Source organism: Lichenostomus cassidix, chromosome 21 (genome assembly GCF_008360975.1).
Source record: "Lichenostomus cassidix isolate B80296 chromosome 21, HeHo_3.0, whole genome shotgun sequence".
In the NCBI taxonomy this organism is placed as follows: Eukaryota; Metazoa; Chordata; class Aves; order Passeriformes; family Meliphagidae; genus Lichenostomus; species Lichenostomus cassidix.
In genome coordinates, this window is record NC_139501.1 from 6,412,189 (window position 1) to 6,435,614 (window position 23,426).

General features: G+C 57.1%; 1 protein-coding gene across 6 annotated transcripts in view; it reads left to right on the forward strand.

Moving 5' to 3' along the window:
• Window positions 1-22,830, forward strand: part of PAX7 (paired box 7) — a 107,525-nt gene extending 84,695 nt beyond the window's left edge. For 4 of the 6 annotated variants that reach the window (XM_085079823.1, XM_085079825.1, XM_085079824.1 and 1 more), the window contains exons 9-10: window positions 14,958-15,204; window positions 19,675-22,830. In XM_085079823.1, coding sequence (XP_084935949.1) covers window positions 14,958-15,204; window positions 19,675-19,790 — 363 coding nt within the window. In that variant the 3' untranslated portion in view covers window positions 19,791-22,830. Of the gene's footprint in view, window positions 1-7,957; window positions 8,024-14,957; window positions 15,205-19,674 lie in introns of all 6 variants that reach the window. The other 2 variants (XM_085079821.1, XM_085079822.1) reach the window with 1 other exon arrangement.
• Window positions 22,831-23,426: the final 596 nt, after the last annotated feature.

The following is a 23,426-nucleotide window of genomic DNA, read 5'->3' on the forward strand; positions in this document are numbered from 1 at the left end:
CGTGCACAATAAACCTCCTTCCTCCTCCCTCCAGGATTCTCACTCCTGGTTTGTGGATTGTTCCCACTCGTGGTTCAGGGATGAGGAGGGAAAATTTGGGTGTGGGTGGCAGTGCCAGGGATGTTTAGGGAAGGAGTAAATTCCATAAATTCGGGGTATTCCTCAGAGCCTGCACCTGCTGAATTTTTGGACAGGGTTTTAGCAATCCCTCCGTTTTATCTACAGCACTTTTGGGGTTTTTTTGTCACTCAGGGTCAGACCAGACTTGGCTTCTGCTCTCTCGGCTTTGCAGGGATAAAGGTTCAGCAATCTGGATCTTTCCCTGTCGTCCCTTTTCTTCTGGATTCTCTTTCTCGGGAAGGGCCCAGGCAGGGCGCCAGGCCCGAGGGGAGAAGGTCAGACCCCAGATGTGGAATCTGCGGTGTTTTGGGAGGTTTTGTTCCTCTTTGTGTGCAGGTGGCACAGATAAAGGGCGATGGGAATGGCCTCGTTGGGAACAGCCCATCCTGCTGTGCACCTGTAACCTCATCCCGGAGGAAAAAGGGATCGCTGGGATCACTGGATGAAGGGACGTTCTGGAGAGAGCAAAATGGTGTCATTGCACTCAGTGCTCCCCGAGAGCTTGTTTTTCTCTCTTTGTCAGCAGAAGGACAAAACCGATCACGAGTGGATCTGTAATTTCGTTCTGCTTTGTCACAAATGGCAGCGTTTTGCTTCCTTCTGCCCTTTCCCTCACAAGGTTGGGTTTGCACTCTCATCCCTCTCATCCCTCTCATCCCTCTCACCCCTCTCATCCCTCACCCCTCTCCATTCCCATCCATGCCTTTCGAAAGGCTGATTTTCCTCTCAAAGAAAATGTTGTTTATCTTTCCCATTGTGTTTATCCATCACCTGCTGACCCTTTGTAAACTTTTTCTGGGAGGAGCTGGGATTTAACGCAGGAGCTTCTATTGCTGTGTGGGTTTAAACCTGGTTGGAGCCCAGCGTGGAAATTCCACATTTTCTGTTCTCACCTCCTCCTCCCCATCCCATTTCTGTGCGTGGCGCTGGAGAAAAGCTGATAAAACCTTATCAAACCTTATCAAACTCCCTGATATCTCCCTGGGAAGGGCCTCGAGATGCCCCAAACCACCCTGTGCTCTGAAGTTCTCATTGCTGTGCTGAACTTATCCCACAGCTGGCTGGAACAAGCCCCTCAGCATTTGGGATGCTGCAATTCCTGCTCCCCAATAAACCCCAGCACCAGCTCGAGTCTTGGCCTTTATTTGGCTAGAGGTTTGGCCTTTACTGGACTCAAGTTTTGGCCTTTATTGGCCTTGAGGTTTGGCCTTTGTTGGGTTTGAGTTTTGTTCTTTCTTGGGCTCGAGGTTTGGCCTTTCCTGGGCTCAAGGTTTGACCTCTTTTGGATTTGAGTTTTCACCTTTATTGGGTTTGAATTTTGGCCTTTCTTGGGCTCAAGGTTTAGCCTTCTTTGGGTTCAAGTTTTAGCCTTTATTGGGCTCAAGGTTTGGCCTTTATCAGTCTCGAGTTTTCACCCTTCTTGGCCTGGAGTTTTAGCCTTCCTTGGGTTCAAGTTTTGGCCTTTCTTGGGCTTGAGGTTTGGCCTTTCCTGGGCCGAGGTTCAGCCTCTATCAGTCCTGAGTTTTGGCCTTTATCAGTCTCAAGTTTTGGCCTTTCCTGGGCTCGAGGTTTGGCCTTTCTTAGGCTCAAGCTTCAGCCTTTCTTGGGCTCATTTTTCCCAGGACAGCAGCAGAGGTGATCCCTGCCCTGCCTGCTGCCAGTGATGAACACAACAATCAGCTCCCAGATCCCTCAGAAAAGGGAAGAATATTGCAGGAATGAGGCAATTCCTGCTCTTTACGGGACTTTGGACCACACGTGCTTCATCCTGCACCTCTGGGGTCATTGGGAGTTTCGGGATGCTCTGCTCCCACTGGGATTCCGGGCTTGCTCCCTGCTCCAGAAGCTCCAGATTGCCATTTTTGGTGTGTGTGAGGACAGGAGGTTTCTCTCCTGCCCAGAATGAGCAGGGCAGGAGGAGTCAGGCAGAGCCTTTATGGCTGCTGACCCACAGACCCCGCAGAGCCCCGGCAGCAGCTGCTGCACACATTAACATCAACATTAACATCAACGCTGCTCTGCCCCATCCCGCCGGGCTGGAGGGAGGCAGCGATGGGGACAGACAGGACACGGAGGTGTGCCCAGCATCCCTCAGGTGCCAGCGCTGCCAGGGCTCAGGGCAGGTGAAACCAGGCTGGGCTCTGGTTTGGGGGTCAGGTGAAAAACATGTAAAACCCAAGCTGGGCTCTGGTTTTAGGCTGGGCTCTGGTTTTTGGGATTAGGTAAAACCAGGCTGGGCTCTGGTTCATCAGGGCAGGTGAAACCAGGCTGGGCTCTGGTTTAGGGGTGAAGGTGAAACCCAGCCTGGGCTCTGGTTTTTGGCTGGGCAGGTAAAAAACAGGTAAAACGCAGGCTGAGCTCTGGATTTTGGGTCAGGTGAAAGCCAGGCTGGGCGCTGGTTTGGGGGTGCAGGTGAAACCCAAGCTGGGCTCTGGTTTTTGGCTGGGCTCTGGTTTATCAGGGCAGGTAAAACCCAGGCTGGGCTCTGGTTTTGGGGTGCAGGTTAAACCCAGCTTGGGCTCTGGTTTTTGGCTGGGCTCTGGTTTTGGGGTCAAGTGAAAAACAGGTAAAACCCAGGCTGGGCTCAGGTTTTTGGGGTTCAGCTCTTCCCCCGCGTCCCAAACTCGGTGCCAAGGTCCCTCTCCGGGCCGGGGCGGGAGCGGAGCTGCGATCCCATCCCGATCTCTCTGGCCGCGGGGGGAGCACGCTGGGCTCTCGGGCATTGTCACCTCCGCGGGGATCGAGGCGCGGTGACATCTGCCAGCTGTGCGCGCGGGTGTCCCCTGCTTGTCACTGCCCAGCGCCTGCCACAGCCGATCTGCGTCCTAATCGGCAGCGATTAACGAGGAACACTGTCGCCCCTCTCTGCAGCCCCCCCCCGCGCGGACACCCACCCCGGAGCTCGGGATAAAGAGGGAAAAACCCCCCCAGCCCCGACCCTCTCCCCCTTCACTTCGCACTAACTCAGCGCAACCAATTAGGCATCTGACACCCGCGCTGGCTGACAAATTGTTTCTGTCATCTGCTCTCTGTCTTTCATTAAACGGGAGGCGGAGGGGGGGCTCGGGAGGGGAGGGGGCGGGAGATGTGATCTCCCATGCTTAGCGAGGCCAGATACATTAATTACAAAACGGCCATTTGCAGCATGAAAATGCATTAATTAAATTTATGCAATCATTATCTTTAAATAGTCATATCTCTGAAATGATCAGCCCTTCCTGAGTCTTCCCTCTCCTCCGCTAAGTATCTCTAATCCCTTTTCCACCATTTATCTCGGGATCAGCCGTGCCTTGTGTGCTTTTTAAACTTCTGCGGCAGGAGATGCCTCAAAAACTCTGCTCGAGCCGTGGAGGGTGTGGCACCCTCGGCAGCGCAGCCAGGATGGGCACAAAGGGAGGATTTGCCGTTTTTTTGGAGGTTTTGGATCGAGAAATTCTCATTAAAATCTCGTAGCTCAGCCGGCAGTTGTGGGGTTAAGGAATAAAGTTGTCGCGTCTGTCCGGCAGGGCTAGGGATGTGCGGGATCAGGGATCACATCCCGCTCGGTGGAGGTTTGCCTCAGGAAAAGGTTGGATTTTAACCAGGCAGCGCCTTGGCACAGGCGCAGCTCTGCCAGCAGGCAGCCACCTTTCATCAGGGTGGCTTTTTCGCCTCAAAAAGGAAAAAAAAAAAAAAAGCAAAAAAAAAAACCGAAAAAATCGCTTCGTTCGAGGCAATCGATGGCGCCCGTGAGAAAAAAAATTACGTTTTTAAAAAGAGGCGTTTTGTCGCTCTGATGCTCCAGATCGCTTCGTGGTGGCTTTGCTTTGTGATTCTAAAAGATTAATTTTTTTTTTAATTTTTATTTTAATTTAATTTTATTTTGGGGCGCCTTCAGAGGCGGCAAAAGCTCGAATCGTGCCGGGCAAACACGCAGTGCTAACCCAGGAGCTCCTGCTTTTCTCCCTCCGTGTTCAGAGGCTTCCCCAGTTTGTGATGAGCACACAAATAAATAATCGCCGCCAGTTCAGCGAGGCTGCCGCTGCTGCCCCAGGTGCGGCAGAGCCGAAATACCCAGGGAGGGATTAATCCCAGCCCCTGCTTAAGTAAGCACCTCGATCTCGGCAGGAAAACTCCATCCGGGCGGCTTTTGGAGAGCTGCAGGACTCGGGGAGGGATAGGATCTAAACCCCGATCCTCCGGGGCTTTCTTATCGCTGCGGGGGAAAGGTTTGGTTGTGCTCTTTGTGCGCCGCAATGGGTTTGAGTCAGTCCTGGAGGGTTTTATTCGCACTGCCCGCGATTCCCGGCGGGGCAGTTCCCGATCAGAGCGGGCACGGGGTTTGGATCCGAACCGAGTCGGAGTCAGGAATTTGGGATCAGGAGCGGGATTTGGGGAGAGGGAGTGACTCCTGCCAGGTTTGTCCCACCGGAGGGGCAGGAATGAGCTCTGGGATGTAAGGAATGCACTCGGGCCCTGCCTGTCCTGCCCAGAAAGTCCCCTTGGCCACCCAGGTGTCCCCAGGCTCCTCTTTGGGTGGCGCAGGATGGAGCTGGAGCTGCTGGGATCCAGCAGGGCGGGAGCTGTGCGGAGGTGTGACAAGCAGGGGACACAAAGGGCTCCTTTCCCCGGAGCAGCTCCGGGAATGGCTCTTCCCGCAGAGAAGGGAAAAGCCTGGCCGCGGAGCAGAGCAGGGAAGAGCTGAACATCTGAACCGGGGGGACAAGGCTCTTTCATCCTGGTTTTCAGCACGGATCCCGCTTCCCTCCCCGCTTTATTCCCACTGTTCGTTTACACCGCTGCCTCCGCACCAGATTCCGTGTCTTTAATCCCTGATTTTCTGGGGAGGTTTGGAGGGTCCTGTTTGATGCTGAAACACCGCAGTGCTCCCCAGCAGCAGGGAGCGGTGCCACAGGAGAGCACACGGCAGGGCTGGGAAAGGCATTTCCTTGGGCTCGGGAGCTGTGGTTTTCCTTTGGGTGAAGGAAAAAGAGGTCCTGGTTTAAAATTTCCCCCCTGTGGCAGCCTGAGGAAACCCAAACGGAGCCGAGGCGCTCCCAGGATCCCCCGAGATCCTGCTGGGTCTTTGGGGCGAGCTGGGTGAGAAACCCTCACCCTGAAAACCGCCGGGAACGGGGAAAGCGAGCGAGCAGGGAGCTGGCGATGGGAAGCGCCTCTGATTCCCCTTCCTCCCGTTCTTTGGCCAGCTCGGGTTATTCCGAGCTCGGTGCTGAGCTCATCAGCGCTGTTTCATCTCTCCCTGACCTCTCCCGATGGGCTCGGGAGCCCCGAGGCTCCGGCCGGCCTTAGCGGGTGTCCTACAGCGCGCTGGAGCTGCGCCTGAGCTGAGTGATTGATCAGCCCCGATTGATCAGCGGCACGGGGGTTCGGGGCTATCAGCCCACCGAGCAGCCTCGCCCGGGGCAGCGCTGGGCCCAGGGGGGTCTTTGTGCTGCGGCTCCTTCCGAACCGACAGAGGCTGCACCGCGACCCCCGCACCGCCCGGGAGCAGCGAGCGGGGGGATGGAGAGGGCTGAGAGCATCCCGGGGAATCGGGCTGGGGAGTGCCGGGCAGCACCGAGGGGCTGCGGGGACAGCGGGGACAGCGGGGCTGCGGGGGCTGCGGGGACAGCGGGGCTGCGGGGACTGCGGGGCTGCGGGGGCTGCAGGGTCTGAGGGGACAGTGGGAACAGTGAGGGGTGAGGGAATAGTTGGGACAGCAGGGACAGAGGAGCCAGAGGGGCGGAGGGGACAGTGGGCACAATGGGGACAGCAGGGACAGCGGGGCCAGTGGGGCTGCGGGTATAGCAAGGACAGCAGGGACAGTGGGGACAGCAGGGCTGTGTGGATAGCAGGGACAGTGGGGACAGCGAGGGGTACGGGGACAGTGGGGGTAGTGGGGACAGCAGGGACAGTGGGGACAACGGGAACAGGACAGCGGGGACAGTGGGAGCTTCAGGGCCTGTGGGGACATTGGGGACAGCGGGGATAGTGGGGACAGTGTGGGCAGCAGGGGCTGCAGGAACAGCGGGGACAGAGGGGACAGAGGGGACAGAGTGGACAGAGGGGACAGAGGGGACAGAGGGGGCTGCAGGCACTGCTGGGAACAGGGAATGGGAATGAAATGAGAGAGAGGAAGGAAAAGGGGTGAGAGGAAGAGGAGCCCAAGCGGTGGATTTGGGCCTGGCTCTGTCAGTCTGGCTCTGTCAGCCTGGCTCTGTCGGCCTGGCTCTGTCAGTCTGTGCTGCCGAGGGGAATTAAAAGAGTTCCCAAAGCAGCTGGGATTCACCCTGGTGCTGCTGGTGTCCCCTCGCTGCTGCTCTCACAGATCCAGGGCTGGTTTATCAGGAACCTTGGCATGGGTTTGGTCCTTCCTTGGCATTTTTTATCCCTCACCAAGCCCCTGAAGTTTTTCCTTCCCCACCTGCCCCCAGCAGGTCTGAGTTTACCCCAAAATGGAAGTGCAGAACAAAAGCCACAAGCCCAGCCCATTTCCAACTCCAAATCTACCCTGAGTCCTTCCATTTGTTTGGAACTGTTTAGGAATTCCAGTTTTCCACGGTTCTGCCTTCCTGCTTTCTCCTTCCAGGTGACTTTTCCCCAAAACTGCATGAGTAAGGATTCATATTCCTGCCATGGATACTTGGGGTAAACCATCCCAGAGCCACTTCACATTTCACGAGGGATTTTCCCATGGAGACTCTCCCTTCCAATATATTCATGGGGAAATGTAGGATTAAATCCATGAAGGATGGGAGCAGCACCAGGATGGAGTTTGCTTGCAGTGACTGAAAAGTCAGGAGGATGGGGCAGCTCTGCTGAGCAGCACTGGGGCAGCCCAGGCCTTGTCCCAGTTATTCCTTATAAAATGTCTCTGCAATCCCAATGAAATCAGGGAAAACAGCACAAACTGCCAGGGGAGCTGCCCAGCAGTGCCTGGGAATCAGAGCCCTTGGAGAGTCTGGGACATCGAGGTGCTCATTGGCCTTTTTGGCTCAAGTCTCTCCTGTTTCTGGGAGGAAGGAGTTCATCTCCTCTGGTGTTTCCTGCTTAGTGAAATCGATGTCCACAGGCCTGGGACCTCACTGGCCTCCCCCAGCCCCTGCTCCACAAAACATCGTGGTGATTCCTCCCTGGCTATCCGGCCTGGCCAAGCCTTTGCCACCCACTTTTCTCTGGAGGACAGCAGAGTTTGGTGTCCCCAAGCAGAGTTTGGTGTCCCCAGCCCAGGGACAGTGGCTCGTGTTTCTGGACCAGGCAGTTTTTCATGTAACTCCCATTCCGAGCAGAGTTTCCGAGCAGAGTTTGGTGTCCCCAGCCCAGGGACCATGGCTCATGTTTCCAGAACAGGCAGTTTTTAATACAATTCCCACTCCAAACAGGTGTCCCAAAGCTGTGGGGACACCAGGAACCAGGGCTTGTGTTTCCAGCCAGAGTTTGGTGTCCCCAAGCCAGGGACAGTGGCTCGTGTTTCCAAGCAGAGTTTGGTGTCCCAAAGTTGTTTGGCATCCCCAAGCAGAGTTTGGTGTCCCCAGGCAGAGTTTGGTGTCCCCAGGCAGAGTTTGGTGTCCCCAGCCCAAGGACCATGGCTCATGTCTCTCGACCAGGCAGTTTTTAATGCAATTCCCACTCCTCCTCCCCAAACGGTGTTTCTCCCACGGGATTCCTCAGGGCCCTCAGTGGATGTCTGACCCCGCGGTGTTTCCGATTCCCGTGTGGGATTCCCGCTGCTCCTTCCCAGAGCATTCTCACTGAAGCTGCTCCTCCTCCCCTCGGGCCGAGCCCTTCCCTTCCCGCGCCGTGTGTGTAGCGCAGAGCCTTTCCTCAGACCTTGTCTGTGATTTGTACATCCCTACAGAAGCAGGGTGCCCAAAACGAGATGCAGTGCTCCCGGTGGAACCTCACCATAGCCCTGAACAATCAGGTAACAACCTCCCACTGCCTCCTCCCCGCTCCTCCTCCTCCTCCTCCCTCGTGCAGCTCCGCTTTGCCGCAGCTCCATCGCATTCCCGGCTCCATCCCACCCCCGGCACCCCGAGCCTCTCCATCGTCGGTGTGGCAGCTTCCCATCCATCGGGCCCAGCAGGGCCATTGCAGGACACGACGCTCATCCCATGTCACCCGCCGTGTCCCAGACCTTCCCTCGGGCGCTGAAACCTCCCTGGGATGTTTGACGGCGCCGATGGCATTCCCGGGTTTGTTGTTTGCTGACTGGGAGCAGTCCGGAGGGGTCTGGAGCCATCTGTGCCGGGGGTGCAGGGAGTGAAGGATTCACACACATTGCGTTCCCAGATTCCCTCCCGTTTTCCAGAGGAGGTTTGGGGTTGGAACCTGGAATATGGCAGCCCTGGAGCCCTCCTGGAGCAGGAGGAGTTGTGAGGTTGTGGGAGCTCCTCCACCGCTCTCCTCAGCTCCTGGAGTGGGATGAACTCCCTGCCCAGGAATCACCTGGGATCTCGGGAACCTGCCAGGGCAGGGAGGGAGCTGTGAGCACTCCAGGGAATCACCTGGAGATCTCAGGAAGCTCCAAGGGCAGGGAGGGAGCTGTGGGCACTCCAGGGAATCACCTGGGGATCTCAGGAAGCTCCCAGGATAAACTCTCGTGATCAACAAACCAACCCCCAGGTGGGCGAGGCCAGGGAGCAGCCCAGGTTTGTTGAATTCAAATCCCCCAAAATCAAAGTGGAGGCTTTGATCACAGCCTCGTTCGTGCCAGAGGGAGCCAGGGCTGTGTCTGAGGTCAGCGAGGTGACTCTGCAGGGAATCACCAAGCTTGGGAATCACAGAGCTTGGAAAAGCCCTCCAAGACCCTCAGGAACATCCCCACACCCACCAAACCCCACCACACTGCTCCAGTTTCCTCCAAAATCCAGCTGGAAGTGCCACTGGGAGGAAGGAGCTGCAGTGACCCAGATCAGACGTTTTCCAGGCACAGGGAGTGTGAGGCACCCTCTGGATCCTTGGCTGCAGAGCGACTTTAATGGGTGCTGGGTTTGGAATGTTGGGATCCAGCTCAGCTGGCTCTGGTGATTTAGAAAATATTCGAAATTAATTGCTTGGTTTTGTGAGTGCAGTGTTAGTGATTGCTACACAAGTCATTTTAGTCCTACCTAGGGGCATATTTGCATATATTTATCCTCCTTTCAAGTGGAGATCTTTGGGGAAAGTGTATTTATCTCCTCCTAACTCTTTCTTCGGCTTTCAGTCGTCCTACAGTCACCTCTTCATTTTGTTCCCATTTAATGTATGTATGGAATAATCGACTCTTCCTCTCCCCACCAAGTGGAAATGAATCCACGGAGATCAAAAAGCGTTCATGTGGGGAATTTCCTTCTGCCGGGGAGAGGGAGAGGATGAATGAAGCAAGCTGTGAAAAAAAGATGGGGAAGGTTGAGCTGAGTCCACACCCAAAACTCTCCAGGAGGGCAGGGCGTGACCTGGAGCAGCCGCGGGTGGCAGGGACTGAGATCCTCCCGGGAGGAACTGGGAGAGCTCAGTCCTTGTCCTCCCTAAATCCCTGGGATCCAGCAGGTTTCCCAGCAGGCAAGTGGGAAGGGAAGTGGGAAGGGAAGTGAGAACAGCCCAGGAGCTGAAACCCAGAGAGATTTGAGAAATTCACCGAATTTCCAGGTGCTTCTTGCCCGTTGCAGCACCAAAGAGTCCAGCTGATCCCATTCCCAGGGAGGAAGGATTTCTTCCCATTCCCAGCCTTTTTCCCAGAGAGATTTGTCCCCATTCCCAGGAAAGCAGCACCACAGCCTCAGGCAGGGCACTGCCAGGAGCTCCTTCCTCGGGTTTTCCCTGCCTGCCTTGTGCCTGGGATGCGGGCTCGTTCCCTGGGTGTGTCCCTAGGTGTGTTCCTGGATGGTCCCTTGGTGTGTCTGTTGGATGTGTCTGTCCCTCAAAGGTCCCTGGATGGTCCCTGGATGGTCCCTGGATGGTCACTTGATGTGTCCCTGGATATGTCCATGGATGCTCCCTGGTTGTGTCCCTGGATATGTCCCTGGGTGGCCCCTGGATGCTCCCTGGATGTTTCCTTGGGTGTGTCCCTGGATGGCCCCTGGATGTGTCCCTGCATGTGTCCCTGGATGCTCCCTGGGTGTGTCCATGGATGTGTCCATGGATGGTCCCTTGATGTGTCCCTCAATGCCTGCCATGTCCCTGCTGTGTGCCAGAGCTGCTGGGGATGCCCTGGGGATCTCGGGAAGCTGCCAGGGCAGGGACAGAGCCGTGGGCACTCCAGGGAATCACCTGGGGATCTCAGGAAGCTCCGAGGGCAGGGAAGGAGCCGTGGGCACTCCAGGGATGTCCCATGGATCTCGGGATGGTCCCCAGGCAGGGAAGGAGCCGTGGGCACTCCAGGGATGTCCCTTGGATCTCAGGAAGCCCCGAGGAGCAGCACCAGCTCTGCTGGGGCAAGGCCTGACCACCAACCCCCAGTGCCACCCTCCCCTTGTCCATCTCTCATCTCTGCCCATCCCCGGGTGTCCCTCCAGCCCCCCCGGACACCCCTGACCCCCTCCCCCCAAAACCCGAGCCTGATTGCCCAGCTGGAAGGTCCTAATTGCGCTTCCCTTCCCAAAGCCGCCTCCGTTTATCATAAAGGGTGCACATTTCCCCCGCTGCAGCTTCCACGGCCAGAGGCCCTGAGGGCCAGCTCAGAAATGGAGGGAATTAATTACATTTTTTTAACTCCCCTTCTTTTAAAGTAGGGGAGAGAGCGATGAAACGTCCCGGGGGGGAACGGGGGGAGCTGCCGAGGAGGGTGGGGAGGGAGGGAGCAGCAGCGGGAGGTGAGCGGGAGCTGTGCTTTCATCCAGGAGGGTCTTTGTGCATCAACCAGCACATGGGGACCTCTGCCTGCTCCTCCCCACCGCAAAGGTGACCTCGGGAAAGGGAAGGGACGAGGCTGGTGGCCCCGTGGCTGGCATCGACTCTGCCCACGGGGTGGATTTGGGACAGGAGAAGCCACGGGAAAGGGAGAGGACAGGGATGAGAGGGAGGGAAGGCGATGGCTGTCAGTCCCGGTGATGGACAGGGAGCAGATTTCCCTGCAGATAAACCCTCACAGATGTGCAGTGGGTATTGATTTTTCGTTAGCGATGATAATGCACCAAGAAGTAATAAATTAGAAGCCAGCAAGGTCAGAAAGGAAAGGTAGAAGGACTTTGCATTCTTCAGGAGGGGATCCAAAGTTCAAGAGTTGCCTGGCAAATGAGTTTCTGCAGCTGAAAGGAGAAGCCAGGGAACGTGGGGCTGCAGGGCTCTGTGGAGTTATCCGTGCTGGTGGCAAAGGGGGAATGGGAATCTCTGGTTCGCTCGTTATTCCAAACACCTTCGTGTCCCAGGGTGGGGAAAGCTGGATCTGCCCTGGGATAAACCCGTGCAGAGTCTCAGGGAGTTCAGCTGCAAATCCCTTTTAGCCTGGGAAAGGCAAGTTCTTCCCGTGGTCAGCACTGTGGGGAAAGGGGCTGGAGATTCTGGGGCTCAGCTGAGCCATCAATGTCCCCTCGGCCACCCCAAATCCATGGGAACATCCAGCTGGGATGGGCATCCCCACTGGGATGGGCTCAGCTCAGCCTGGAAGGGTTGGGAGGGAATTCCAGCATCCTGCTGTTCCCCCATGGATTCCCAGAGGGAAATTCAGCCCGTCCTTTCCAGAGAGAGGCCTTGGGCAGGCTGAGCTCCTTCAGCAGGGTCGGGGCTGTGCAGAGGGATCCTGGAGGATGAGCAGGGCTGGGAACTGCCCAGCCTGGGGCTGCTGGAGCTCAGTCCTGCCTGGAGTGACTTCCACCAGCCCTGGTGGGTCCATGGCCGAGCTGGGATTGGGAACAGCTCCCCATTCCCGCTGATTGCAGCCATTGACTGGTTTTAGCAGCATCTCTGGAAGCATCTCCTCCTCTCCCTGAGCTCCGAGTGTGAGTCTGGGTTTCATTTGCCGGCGTTGCTTTACATCCCCCTGTTTTCCTAAAAGGAAGTGTTAATGTGACTCTTGCTGGCTCGGGGAAGGAGCCTTTTCTTCTCTCGGGGTAATCAAAAGCAGCTGAGGGACTCTGTGGAGGGAGAGCACTGCAAACCCTCTGAGCCATTCCAGAAAAATCCTCTCTGCACCTGCAGGGCTTGGCTCACCTCTGAGCCAGGCAGCACTTCCAGACCTGGACAGCTCAGGAACGGCCAGGAAAAAGGGCAGAGCTTCCCCAAAATAACTCCTAATCCCCACGTCTGTATTTTCTGCACATGTTTATTGTTTTAAACGCCTGGTCTGCTCGTGGATCAGCTCCAGCCGTGTCTGGGGGTCCTGGGTGTCCCGAGGGACAGAGATCCAGCACCTCCAGCCCAGGGATGCTCCAGCCCCAGGGGTGCTCCAGCCCCAGGGATGCTCCAGCCCCAGGGATACTCCAGCCCCAGGGATACTCCAGCCCCAGGGATACTCCAGCCCCAGGGATACTCCAGCCCCAGGGATACTCCAGCCCCAGGGATGCTCCAGCCCAGGGATGCTCCAGCCCCAGGGATACTCCAGCCCCAGGGATGCTCCAGCCCCGAGCTCTCCCCCCAGCCAAGGGCATTCGGGGCTGAGCCAGAGCAGAGTTCCTGACCCCACTTTAGGGACAGCCTACAAATAACTCTGCAGCTGGGAAAGCCACCCTTCCATGATTTCCCCGCTCCTGCAGGAGCCTGGAGGCAGCAGGTCTGTGTTCTGCCCATCCTTGGATTAATCCACTCTCCTGAATATTTAAATTCACTTCCCTCTCTTCACCCCCCGTCCTTGGGCTGTCACGGGCCAGGGAGCTCCATGGGCACAATTTGGGTCCGAGTTGGGGCTGAACATCTTCATCGAGGCAGCTCGGGGCTTAATCCTTGCCCTGAGCTGTGCCTGGAGGCTCGGCAGAGCTGATTTAGGCTCCGGCTGAGCCTCAGTGTGGGAACAGCTGAGCCTGGCTTAACTTCTGGGGAGCAGCAGCAAAGTCTGAGCTCGGTGCAGAGTGGGAAGCCTGGAGGAGGAGGAGGGGGGAATGAGACCTGGTTGGGGTGGAGGAGCCCTGGCTGGGGTGCATGAGCCATTCTTGGGGTGAATGAGACCTGGTTGGGGGTGAAGGAGCTCTGATTGGGGTGGAGGAGCCCTAGTTGGGGTGGAGGAGCTCTGGTTGGGGTGGAGGGTTCATTCTTGGGGTGAATGAACCGTTCTTGGGGTGAATGAACCATTCTTGGGGTGAACGAGCCCCTCCTTGGCTGCAGGAGCTCTGTTGGGGTGAATAACCCATGGTTGGGGTGACCAAGCCCTTCCAGGGCCAAAGGAACCCTTCCCTGGCTCACACCCCACTCCCATTCCCCCATCCCACACCCCAGACAAGCCCCGTGCTCGGGGTTGCATGGATTCCCCAGGATTTCCATTCTCCAGGATTTATCCAACCCCTCCCCAGCACCTCCCCCTCCAGGGGGTCCCAGGCGCCCCCAAATTCCCCCCAGCCCAACACCCGCGCAGGATTCGAGCCGGGAGGGGATTTTCATCAAGGCAAAGCATCTTTGCAGGACTCCCGGAGCCTTCCGGGGGAGGAGGAGGAGGAAAAAAAGCTTTTTCTTTGGGAAGCAGAGCTCGGCTCGTGGCTGGGCATTCATCCTGGGGCTGCTCGGGTACCGAGGTGAGGGAGGAGGGGCCGGGAAGGTGTCGGGGTGAGCAGGAAGGGGAGCCCCGGCCCCACCAACCCCCCCGGAGCCCTTCCCCAGAATGCATCCCCGGCACAAAAGCTCACCAGGCCGCTGCTGGGGGATAAAGGGCTCATTTTACCACTTGCCAGGCTCCAAATATTTCCAATTTGCCACTTTAATTGATGTCAATAAGGTTATGCTAAATTCGGAGGTTTGGAGCCGCTCGGCATCTGAGCACCGGCCGGGCCCCCCGAGGTGAGCATTCCCTCTGCCCCTCCGCAGCCTCCCACAGCACCGAGGGCAGCAGCAATCGCCCATTCCCTTCCCCGGCCGCCAACTCTTTCCACCCTGGGCTCGGAATTACCCCGGGGGAGTTCTGCTGATCCCTGGCTTCCCCCGTGTGAAGGGCAGAGCCTCACCCCGAGCTCAGCCCCGGGAACAAATCTGGCATTTTTGCTGCGAAAATTAAAAAAAGGGAAAAAAACAAAACCCAGTTAGTTCATCTGGTTCAGCTCTCAAAGCAGGAAGGTTTCTTGTGTGCAAATTGAATTACATTTTCCAGCCGAGTGCTGAAACGAGCCGGACCAGGACCTGTTAGCCTTTAACATTTGGGGGCAAAGAGAACTCGGACAGTTCAGTCCCTAAAGCTGCATCAAAGCCAGCGAGGGTTTGATCTGCTTCGCTTGGGGACCTCTGCAAACCAGGCCCTGCTCTGACTTCCCAAAACAGGGGCTGTCCCCTCTCCCTTCAGGAAAATCGGGGTTTTTCTCCCTCTTTTCCTGGTTCCCGTGCTCACCCCGGCAGTGGGTGATGAGCAGATTTGTCCCAGGGTTGTTCCTTTCCCGGTGCTCCAGCACAGCCCAGGCTGTAGGCAGGGCAGTGAAACATCCCCAGAAACTGAGTGGGATGAGGAGGAACTTCTCCGTGATCCCTGCTCAGGGTTTCCAGCCCAAAAACTGAGTGGGCTGAGGAGAAACTTCTCCATGATTCCTGGTCAGGGTTTCCAGCCCAAAGGTGGAGTGGGATGAGGAGGAACTTCTCCACGATCCCTGGTCAGAACTTCCAAGGAGATCCCCGGGGCTGCCCGGGGGTCTGGCGGGAGCAGAGCTCGTCTCTCCAGCCCCGTTTGGACGTTGTACACCACAAAGTACCATTTTCGGGGCTGTTTCCCTTCCCCCCCAGCCCTGACGGTCCCTCCCGTGTCTCCGCAGGTGATGAGCATCCTGAGCAACCCCAGCGGCGTTCCGCCCCAGCCCCAGGCTGATTTCTCCATCTCTCCCCTCCACGGCGGCCTGGACACCTCCAACTCCATCTCGGCCAGCTGCAGCCAGCGCAGCGACTCCATCAAGTCCGTGGAGAGCCTCCCGGCGTCCCAGTCCTACTGTCCCCCCACCTACAGCACCACCAGCTACAGCGTGGACCCCGTGGCCGGCTACCAGTACGGCCAGTACGGCCAGAGTGAGTGCTGGGGTCACTGCCCCCTTCCGGGAGCGGCGGGACAGAGGGAGGGAGTGGGGCGAGGGGTGGAAATGCCGATTTGACCATCCGGATCCCACATTTTGGGTGGGATACTCGTGGAGGTTTGTCCTTCCGGAGGTAAAAAGGGAATCTGCTCGTCAGGCGTGGATTGCTCCTCCCCTTGCAATCCTAAAGCCCTGGTGAAATATTGTAGGTAAAACCTTTCTGCCAGCAAAGGGCAATTCCCAGCTCCTTCTCCTTCTGCAATTCTAACTTCTCCACAAGCCCTGCAGCTCCGGACACACTCACCCTGCTCAGCCAGGGCAAAGCTGGGATTGTAAAGCCGAGCTGAGTGTGTCACTCCCTGCCCTGCCCTCCCCAGGCCAGGCCTTGGAGCTTTTCCTGCAGAACGTATTCATCAGCTGGGCTGGGGCTCGGGGTGGGCTGGAATTGCACTGTAGAGCCGAACCCTGGGAGCTGAGGGGCAGAGGGAGCCGGGCTGGGGGTGCTCTCCGGGCTGGTGACAGGGACAGCCTGGCCCGGGGTGGTGGTGACAGGGGCAGCACGGCCAGGGGTGTTGGTTGGTGACGGACAGCACGGCCGGGGGTGTTGGTGACAGGGCCAGTCCGGTTGGGGGTGGTGGCTGTCCCGGTGGGTCACAGACCCAGCCCAGCAGGGGTGTTGGTGACAGGGACAGCCCGGCCAGGGTTGTTGTCCTGGCTGGTGACAGGGACAGCCCAGCCAGGAGTGTTGGTGACAGGGCCAGCCCGGTCGGGGGTGGTGGCTGTCCCGGTGGGTCACAGACCCAGCCCGGTTGGGTGTTGGTGACAGGGACAGCCCGGCTGTTGGCTGTCCTGATGGGTGACAAATCCAGCCCAGCAGGGCTGTTGGTGACAGGGACAGCCCGGCCAGGCTCACCTGCCGCGCTAACCCTGCCGCTCCACTCTGCTCCTCTGCACTCTGCCGTGACCCGGCGAGGGTTAAAGGTGCATCCTCTTCCTGCGGGAGCTGCCCCGCTGCCCACTGCGTGTCCTCGGTGACCTTCGGTGCATTCGGCCGCGGCTCTTTGCTCCCTCCCCTAAAGTCACAGCCCTTTAATGTCCTCAGCTCCTCGGGCTCAATGAGAACCGGCTGTGGCGGCAGACGGGATCAATAGCGGCCCCCCCGCCCCTCCTCTTTTTGTTTGTCGGGAGTTTGATCTGTGACCCCTTGACCTTCCCCTCGCTTCTGGATGTGGGGCTGGACACACGTGCTATTGATAAAAATCTTAAACAAATTCCGATACCATGTATTTCCAATAAAGATTCCCTTGGGCGAGGCGTTAGTCACACCCATGTGTGTAAAAAATAAAATAAGGGGACGAGCTGCGTTTGAGAGAGAGAGGGAGAGGGAAGGAAGGAAGGAAAGAGAAAGGAGGTTTTGTCTGGGTTTGCTGCGGGGATTTTCACTCGAGCTGCTCACACAGCCCTGTCTGTGTTGTTTCTGGGCCTCCTTTCCTGGTTTCTGTTGTTTTCTGGCCCCCCTGTCCCGGTTTGTCACTCCCTTGGTGACGAGCTCCCCGCAGTTTGCCTTGCTAATTAGTCCTGCTGCAGCTCCCCTCACGTGCAGTTGACCTTGCTGGAACAACATTTTTTCCTGCCTTTCCCAGTGCATGTTTTGCTCAGCAGATAATTCCAATTCCTCCTCCTTTTGGATTCTTCACTCCCTCCCAAATTCTGTTTCAATTCTGCCCGTCGGTGCCAGGGCACCTCCACGAGGTCATTTATCCGTGTTCAGCTCAATCCGAGGTTTCTTCCTCCTCTGATGCAGTGTGAAAGTATCAAAACTCTTTTTAGGTGATACAATGTATTAATTAGATAACACAGTGTGTGATTTCAATAATAGAGTAGAATGTATAATATCGATGGGGGTTCTGGCGCTGGGACAGGCTCGGTGTGACAAGGGACAGGCTCAGTGTGACAAGGGACAGGCTCGGTGTGACAAGGGACAAACCCAGGGTTTGGGGATCAGAGCTCTGTGGCTTTCATGGCCTGCAGAGAATCCCTCTCTCCCAAATTCTCCTTATTCCCTGCTTTATAAAAACAAACCCAGCCTCACTTTCTCACACAAATAGATTAACAAACGCCAGGAGCACCTTCCCTAAATTCCTGGTTTTGTTTTGGCTCTCGCCCCATTAAACCAACAAACCTCATCCCTGACTCCTGGCTGGGACACCCCAGTGCCTTCGGACTCTTCCCGCTGGCACAGAAAGGAATATTCGGAGTTTTCCAGAAGGATGGGTTTGCCATTGGACTCCCAACTCCCCCCTGGCAGGAGGCTGGAGCTGGGGGATGTCGGCTCTGCTCCTGGGAACAGGGACAGGACAAGAGGAAATGACCTCAGATGGCACCAGGGGAGGTTTGTGTTGGAGATTGGGGAATATTCCTGCAGGGAAGAGTGGTCAGGCACTGGCACAGCTGCCCAGGGGGACACCATCCCTGGAATTGTTCCCAAAAGTGTGGATACAGTGCCTGGGGATGGGCTGGGCAGTGCTGGGGTAAGGGCTGCACTCCATGACCCCAGAGGGCTTTTCCAGCCTCAGTGATTCCATGATTTTCTGGGCTCCAGCTGCTCACCTCCCTCCTTCCCCCAGTGCCACCCGACGCCACCCAGAGTGGGTGACAGCAGGGACAGAGCCACCACCACCGCAGTGTCCCGGGAGTGAAATCCCTCTTTCCCTGCAGCCTCCCAGAGCCACCACTTGATGTGATTCCCTGAAATATCAGGAGTCCCAGCTGGAAAGCTCTGGAGGAGAGCCGGAGCTGGGGGTGGAACCCTGTGGGCACCTCCTGGAAGGTGGAGAAACCACAACCAGCATTCCCCAGCTCTGCTGCTCCAGCTGGGTCATCCCAGGATCCTGGGAACTCCACCATGGACATTCCCTGGAAGGTGGAGAAACCACAACCAGCATTCCCCAGCCCGGGGCTGCTCCAGCTGGGTCATCTCAGGATCCCGGGAACTCCAGTTGGACACCTCCTGGAAGGTGGAGAAACCACAACCAGCATTCCCCAGTCCGGGGCTGCTCCAGCTGGGTCATCCCAGGATCCTGGGAGCTCCACCGTGGACATTCCCTGGAAGGTGGAGAAACCACAACCAACATTCCCGAGTCCAGAGCTGCTGGGTCATCCCAGGATCCCGGAGCTCCACCGGGCTGGCTCCGCTCCCTCCCTGTCCCGGAGCCGCTCCATCCCAGCGGGAAGGCAGCGGGAATGGCGGATCCATGCCGCTCCCGTGTTAATGATGCCGGTGATGGAACGCGGGAGCGTGAAGGGAATTCTAATGGATCTGCCAAGTCTAATCAGGATTGGTGCGCGGAAGGAGCTCCTCTGGGGCCCGCGCTGACAGGACGCTGATGGCTGAGATTTGTTTACTCCTTGGCACCGCTGGGGCAGCTCCTGCCAGCTCCTGATTAATCTAATTGGGGCCATTAGCGGCAGGGAGGGGGCTTTGAGTGAAGCCCGGCTAATGAGCGGTGTCACCGCCCTGTGCCGCTGCTGTCCCTCACCCCGGGCCGGCCGCGGGACCTCCAGCCGCTCCTCCATCCGCTCCCTTCCCAGATCCCTTTTCCATGCGGGGAAGGAAGGCAGAGCTCGCAGCCGTGGGTCAGCAGCGGCGAGGCAGAGCAGAGCCCAGACCCGGCGAGCTCTGCGGAAATCTCTGGAATCACTTCCAGCAGCATCGCCGGCAGCAGGAGCTGGCTGTGCCCGCAGGGAGGGAGCCTGGAAGGTTTAGCCCAAACCATCAGCTCAGGCTCGGCCTCAGGCCGCTCCCGCGGAACTCCTTTTTCCATGGCGGAATTCAGCTCCCTCTGCACCCCCTTTTGCTATGGTTGAATTTCAGCTCTTTTCAGGCAGCTCCTTGTGAACCCCCTTTCTCCCTGGCGGAATTTGAGCTCTTTGCAGGCAGATCCCTCGGAACCCCCTTATCCCTTGGCGGAATTTCAGCTCTTTCCAGGAAGAACCCCCTTTCTCCATGGAGGAATTTTAGCTCTTTTCTGGCATTTCCTTCCTAACCCCCTTTTCCACGGTGTAATTTTTCAGGCGTTTCCCTCTGAACCCCCTTTTCTATAGTGGAATTCTGCCTCTTTTCAGGCATTTCCCTCCGAACCCCTTTTTCCATGGCAGAATTTTCCAGGTGTTTCCCTCAGCACCCCCTTTTCCACGGTGGGATTTTAGCTCTTTTCAGGAGAGAGCTGCGTTCCCTCCCCTCCCCTGGGCTGCACCGATCCCCAGCAGTACTTGTCCCTCTCCTGGCAGTGCCATCCCAGCTCTGAGCTCTCCCGGGACAGCAGCATGTCCCCGGTGGGTGTGACCAGCCCCGGGCTGTCCCCTCAGTCTCTGCTGGTCACCCCTCGGCGGGGCTGAAGTTCTGACCCCTAAATGACCGTTTCGGTGCCGTTTGCTCACCATCGCTGTTTTCCCTCCTCTCCAGCCGCCGTGGATTACCTGGCCAAGAACGTCAGCCTGTCCACGCAGCGCCGCATGAAGCTGGGCGAGCACTCGGCCGTGCTGGGGCTGCTGCCGGTGGAGACGGGCCAGGCCTACTGAGAGCCCCGGGGCAGCCCTGGAGAGAGAGAGACAACATCCGGCCTGCCTGCCTGCCTGCCAGGGATCCTGCTCCTTCCCCACCCGTCCCGCCCCGCTGGGAGCCGCGGGCTCTCCAAGGATCGGCTCCTCCAGAGCATTCCCGAGGCAACTCCTGCCTCTGGGGCTTGACTCCTCGTGTGGCCAGAGACAACGGCTTGGGGGCAATTATTAGCCCCAGTCCAAGGCCTCCCTCCAAACCCCCTGGCCACGGCATTCCCACACTTCTGGACTTTCCGTTCCCTAGGTAGCTGGCATAGTCGAAGCCAAATTGAGCGCTTTTTTTCTTTCTTTGTAAAGGGGAAAAAAAATGTTTCGTTTTGTTTCCTTTTCTTTCCGTTGCTGTAAATTTGGTGAATGTTGTATAGGAAGGAATAACCAGGCTGAGCATTAAGGGTGATGTAAATCGGGACCACAGAAGAACCTACGGACCAAATGGAAGGACTTGTTGAAAAGACAAACAAACCAACCAACCACAAGGACGAACAGAACCAGGAAAACATTGATTCAAGGGACAGCAGATTTCCCCAGCCCAGCCTACCCTCCCTCCTCGCTGGTGGCTTCCCAAAGCAGGGTCAGATTGCTGCTAAGCAGGGGCAGGAGGGAATTCCAGCCAGCCTGGGACCTTTGGAAAACGCGAATGGCTGCAGGAGGAGCAGAGCTGAAGGGCACGGGCAACGTTTGCTGCTCTGAGGGACCAATTCCGAGCTGATTGTCACCAATGCCACAGCAGCAGAGCAGCAGGACAGGGGACAGCGCTGACCTGGCACGAGGAAAGGCTGAGGATACACCAGACACGCCCAGGGGACACGGCGAGGGCTCTTGGTGGCCCTTCTGTCCCCGAGCTGGCCACGGGAGCACAGAGCAGAGGGCAGGGGCACAGCTCCGAGTGCAGAGCTGGGTTCTGCCCCGGGAGTCACCCGGCAGGGGACAGAGCTGGGGCTGGAGGCTCTGCCCCTGCCTGGGATGGACACAGAGCCAGGGGGAGGAGCTGAGGGCTTTGTGCCAGCAGCCAGGAGGGGAAGGAGATCCCAGCTGCTCCTCCTTGCACCGCAGGGACAATTTCACCTTCCCAAGGCATTCCCTCTTTTCTCGTTCCTGGGGGAATGTTTGCCAAATCCATCTATCCACCATCCATCCATGGATCCATCCATCCTTCCATCCATCCATCTATCCCTCCATCCCTCCATCTGTCCGTCCATCCATCCACCCCTCCATCCATCTGTCCATCCCCAGCTCCCACCCCTCTGCACAGTCCAGTCCCACAGCCCCTTCCCTCTGCTGCTGCATCCTCTCTCTCTCCCCCTCTCAGCCAGATCTTTTTTGGTCTTTTCCCCTGGATTTATCCCCCTGCTTTTCTCCTCTCCTTCTCCTGCATCACCTCCTGTCCCTGCTTGGACCAACCCAGCCACCACCACTGAGGCACTGCCCTCCTGGCCGTGAAATATTTCTTTTCCTTTGCCGGTGGGGATGATCCTCGGTGATTCGTGGGCAGATATCCCGTGGTGCTGAGGCTTTCCCTCACCTCCCTGCGCTGCTCCAGGAGGTTTGGCATGGAGAGGGCCAGGAAAGCTGCCCTGGGATGGAGCAGGAGCTGAGTGGCCACAGGCAGAGGTCAGTGTCCCCCAGGGGCTGTGGGGGTTTGGGATGCACCGAGCCGCTTTAGATCTCTGCTTTGGGACAGCAAAATCTGCTCTTGTCCCCTGAGGGACCACGTGGTGGGAGGAGTTCTGCTCCAGTTTTTCCAAAGGAGACAATTCCCTCATCTCTCTTCTGCCTCTTCCACCCTTCCTGAGCCATCCGAGGCTGTTTTGGAACATCTCCTGGGCTGTTCCCTGCCTTGTCCCCTTCATCCATCCTGAGCCACCAGGCCACTGTCCCTGGAGCCACCTGGACATGCTCACCTGTCCTGACCAAAGCAGGGCTTGGATCCCCAGCATCCCACCAGCTTTGCTTCCCAACTCCGGCAGAGCCGGCTCGACATTCCCAGGAGGATTTTCCTGCTCCACTGTGGTCTCTCTCGTGCAGGAGCTCTGGGCAGGGGTGGCTGCTGCATCCAGAGGCTCCAGAAATCCCAGTTCTGCTCGTGCAGCTGGATCACACAGAGAGCCAGAGCATTCCCTGGATCACAGAGCTCGGGAAGCACTTCCATCCCCACATCCCTCCCAGGGCAGAGTGTGGCACCTGCAGCTGGAGAGGCCAAAGGGACACAATTCCCAGAGGGACAGAGGAGCCCCAACGCCCTGGACTGGTCAGGCCATCCCGAGGTGTGATCCCAAAGCCTCTCCCTGCTCTGCTCCGGAGATCTGGGAGAGCAGAGAAGCCACTGCTGGGTCATGGTGCTGGTGATCCAGAGCCGATCCCAGAGCTCTGAAAGAACAGGGAAACTCCTGGCAATTCCAGTCCTGGCTGAAATGTCATTCCCAACAGCAGCCCCCAAGGGACCAAGGGTGTGACACGAGTGGGAGCAGTGATGGAAGCACCTGCTGGAATTCCTCTCAGCATCATTCCCAGCACTGCTGAAACAAGAGATTTTTGGATATTTAACAGCGTTTCAGAGGCCAAACGCTGCTGATCCCCAGCTGGGATCACCTCCCAACCTGAGCCCTCCTGGGTGCTGGAATTCAGAGCTGCCATCCCGTGCCAATCCCTCCTCCTTCCCGCTGGAATTCCCGACCAAACACCCTCCTGCTCGGCCGGAAGGAAAAGCTCAATTCCATGGAATCTCTCCTGTTATCTCCTCTCCAGTGGACAGCCAGTCCTGACCGCCTCCCCCCAGGGCAGGACCCCAAAAAATCCCCAAAACGAAGAGGAGGGAGCACTGCAGAAACCTCTCTGCCACCACCTTCCCCAGAAAGTCCGTGGACAGCTGTAAATAGAATTCCTAGAGGAACAAAAAAATAGCTCTTCTCTGACCTTCCCCTCGTGGTCGCACTTTGTACATTAGCTGGAAAAAATTGGTCATGTGCTGTATGTTTATAGGAAAGTTGACCTTTTTTTTTTTTTTTTACATACTAAAAAGAAAAAAACCCACAGTGAGTGCCGTGCTAGTAAAAAAAAATTTTAAAAAATTTAAAAAAAAAGAAAAAGAAAAAATAGTGGGAGGGGGGATGAACTGTAGAAATTTGCCTATTGTGTGTTTTCAAAAGACATTCCAGGATTTTGGGGTGGGTTGGGTTTGATTTTGGGCTTTTTTTTTCGTTTTTTGTTTTCTTTCTTTCTTTCGTTCATGTATGAAAGTCAAACGTAATTTTTGGTTTTGTTTTTCGTTGGTTTTGTTCTGTTTTATGGATTCATCGCCAACCTCAGCTCTGCTGACGAGAGATGAACTCGGGGTGGGTGGGACAGGGAGGGGACACGGCCAGGGAGGGACCTGGGAGAGCTGGACAGCAGGGACGGGTGGCTGTGGTCACCTCTGTGGTCACCTCTGTGGTCATCTGGGGCCACCAAACCGAGGGCACCGAGCGTGGGAGAGCTGGACAGCCCAGACGTGGGGTTGTGGTCACCTCTGTGGTCACCTGAGGCCACCAAATGGGAACTGAGCAGATCCTCAGCTGCTGGTCACTCTGGGGGACCAAAAATCACCCAGTGCCTCGGCCA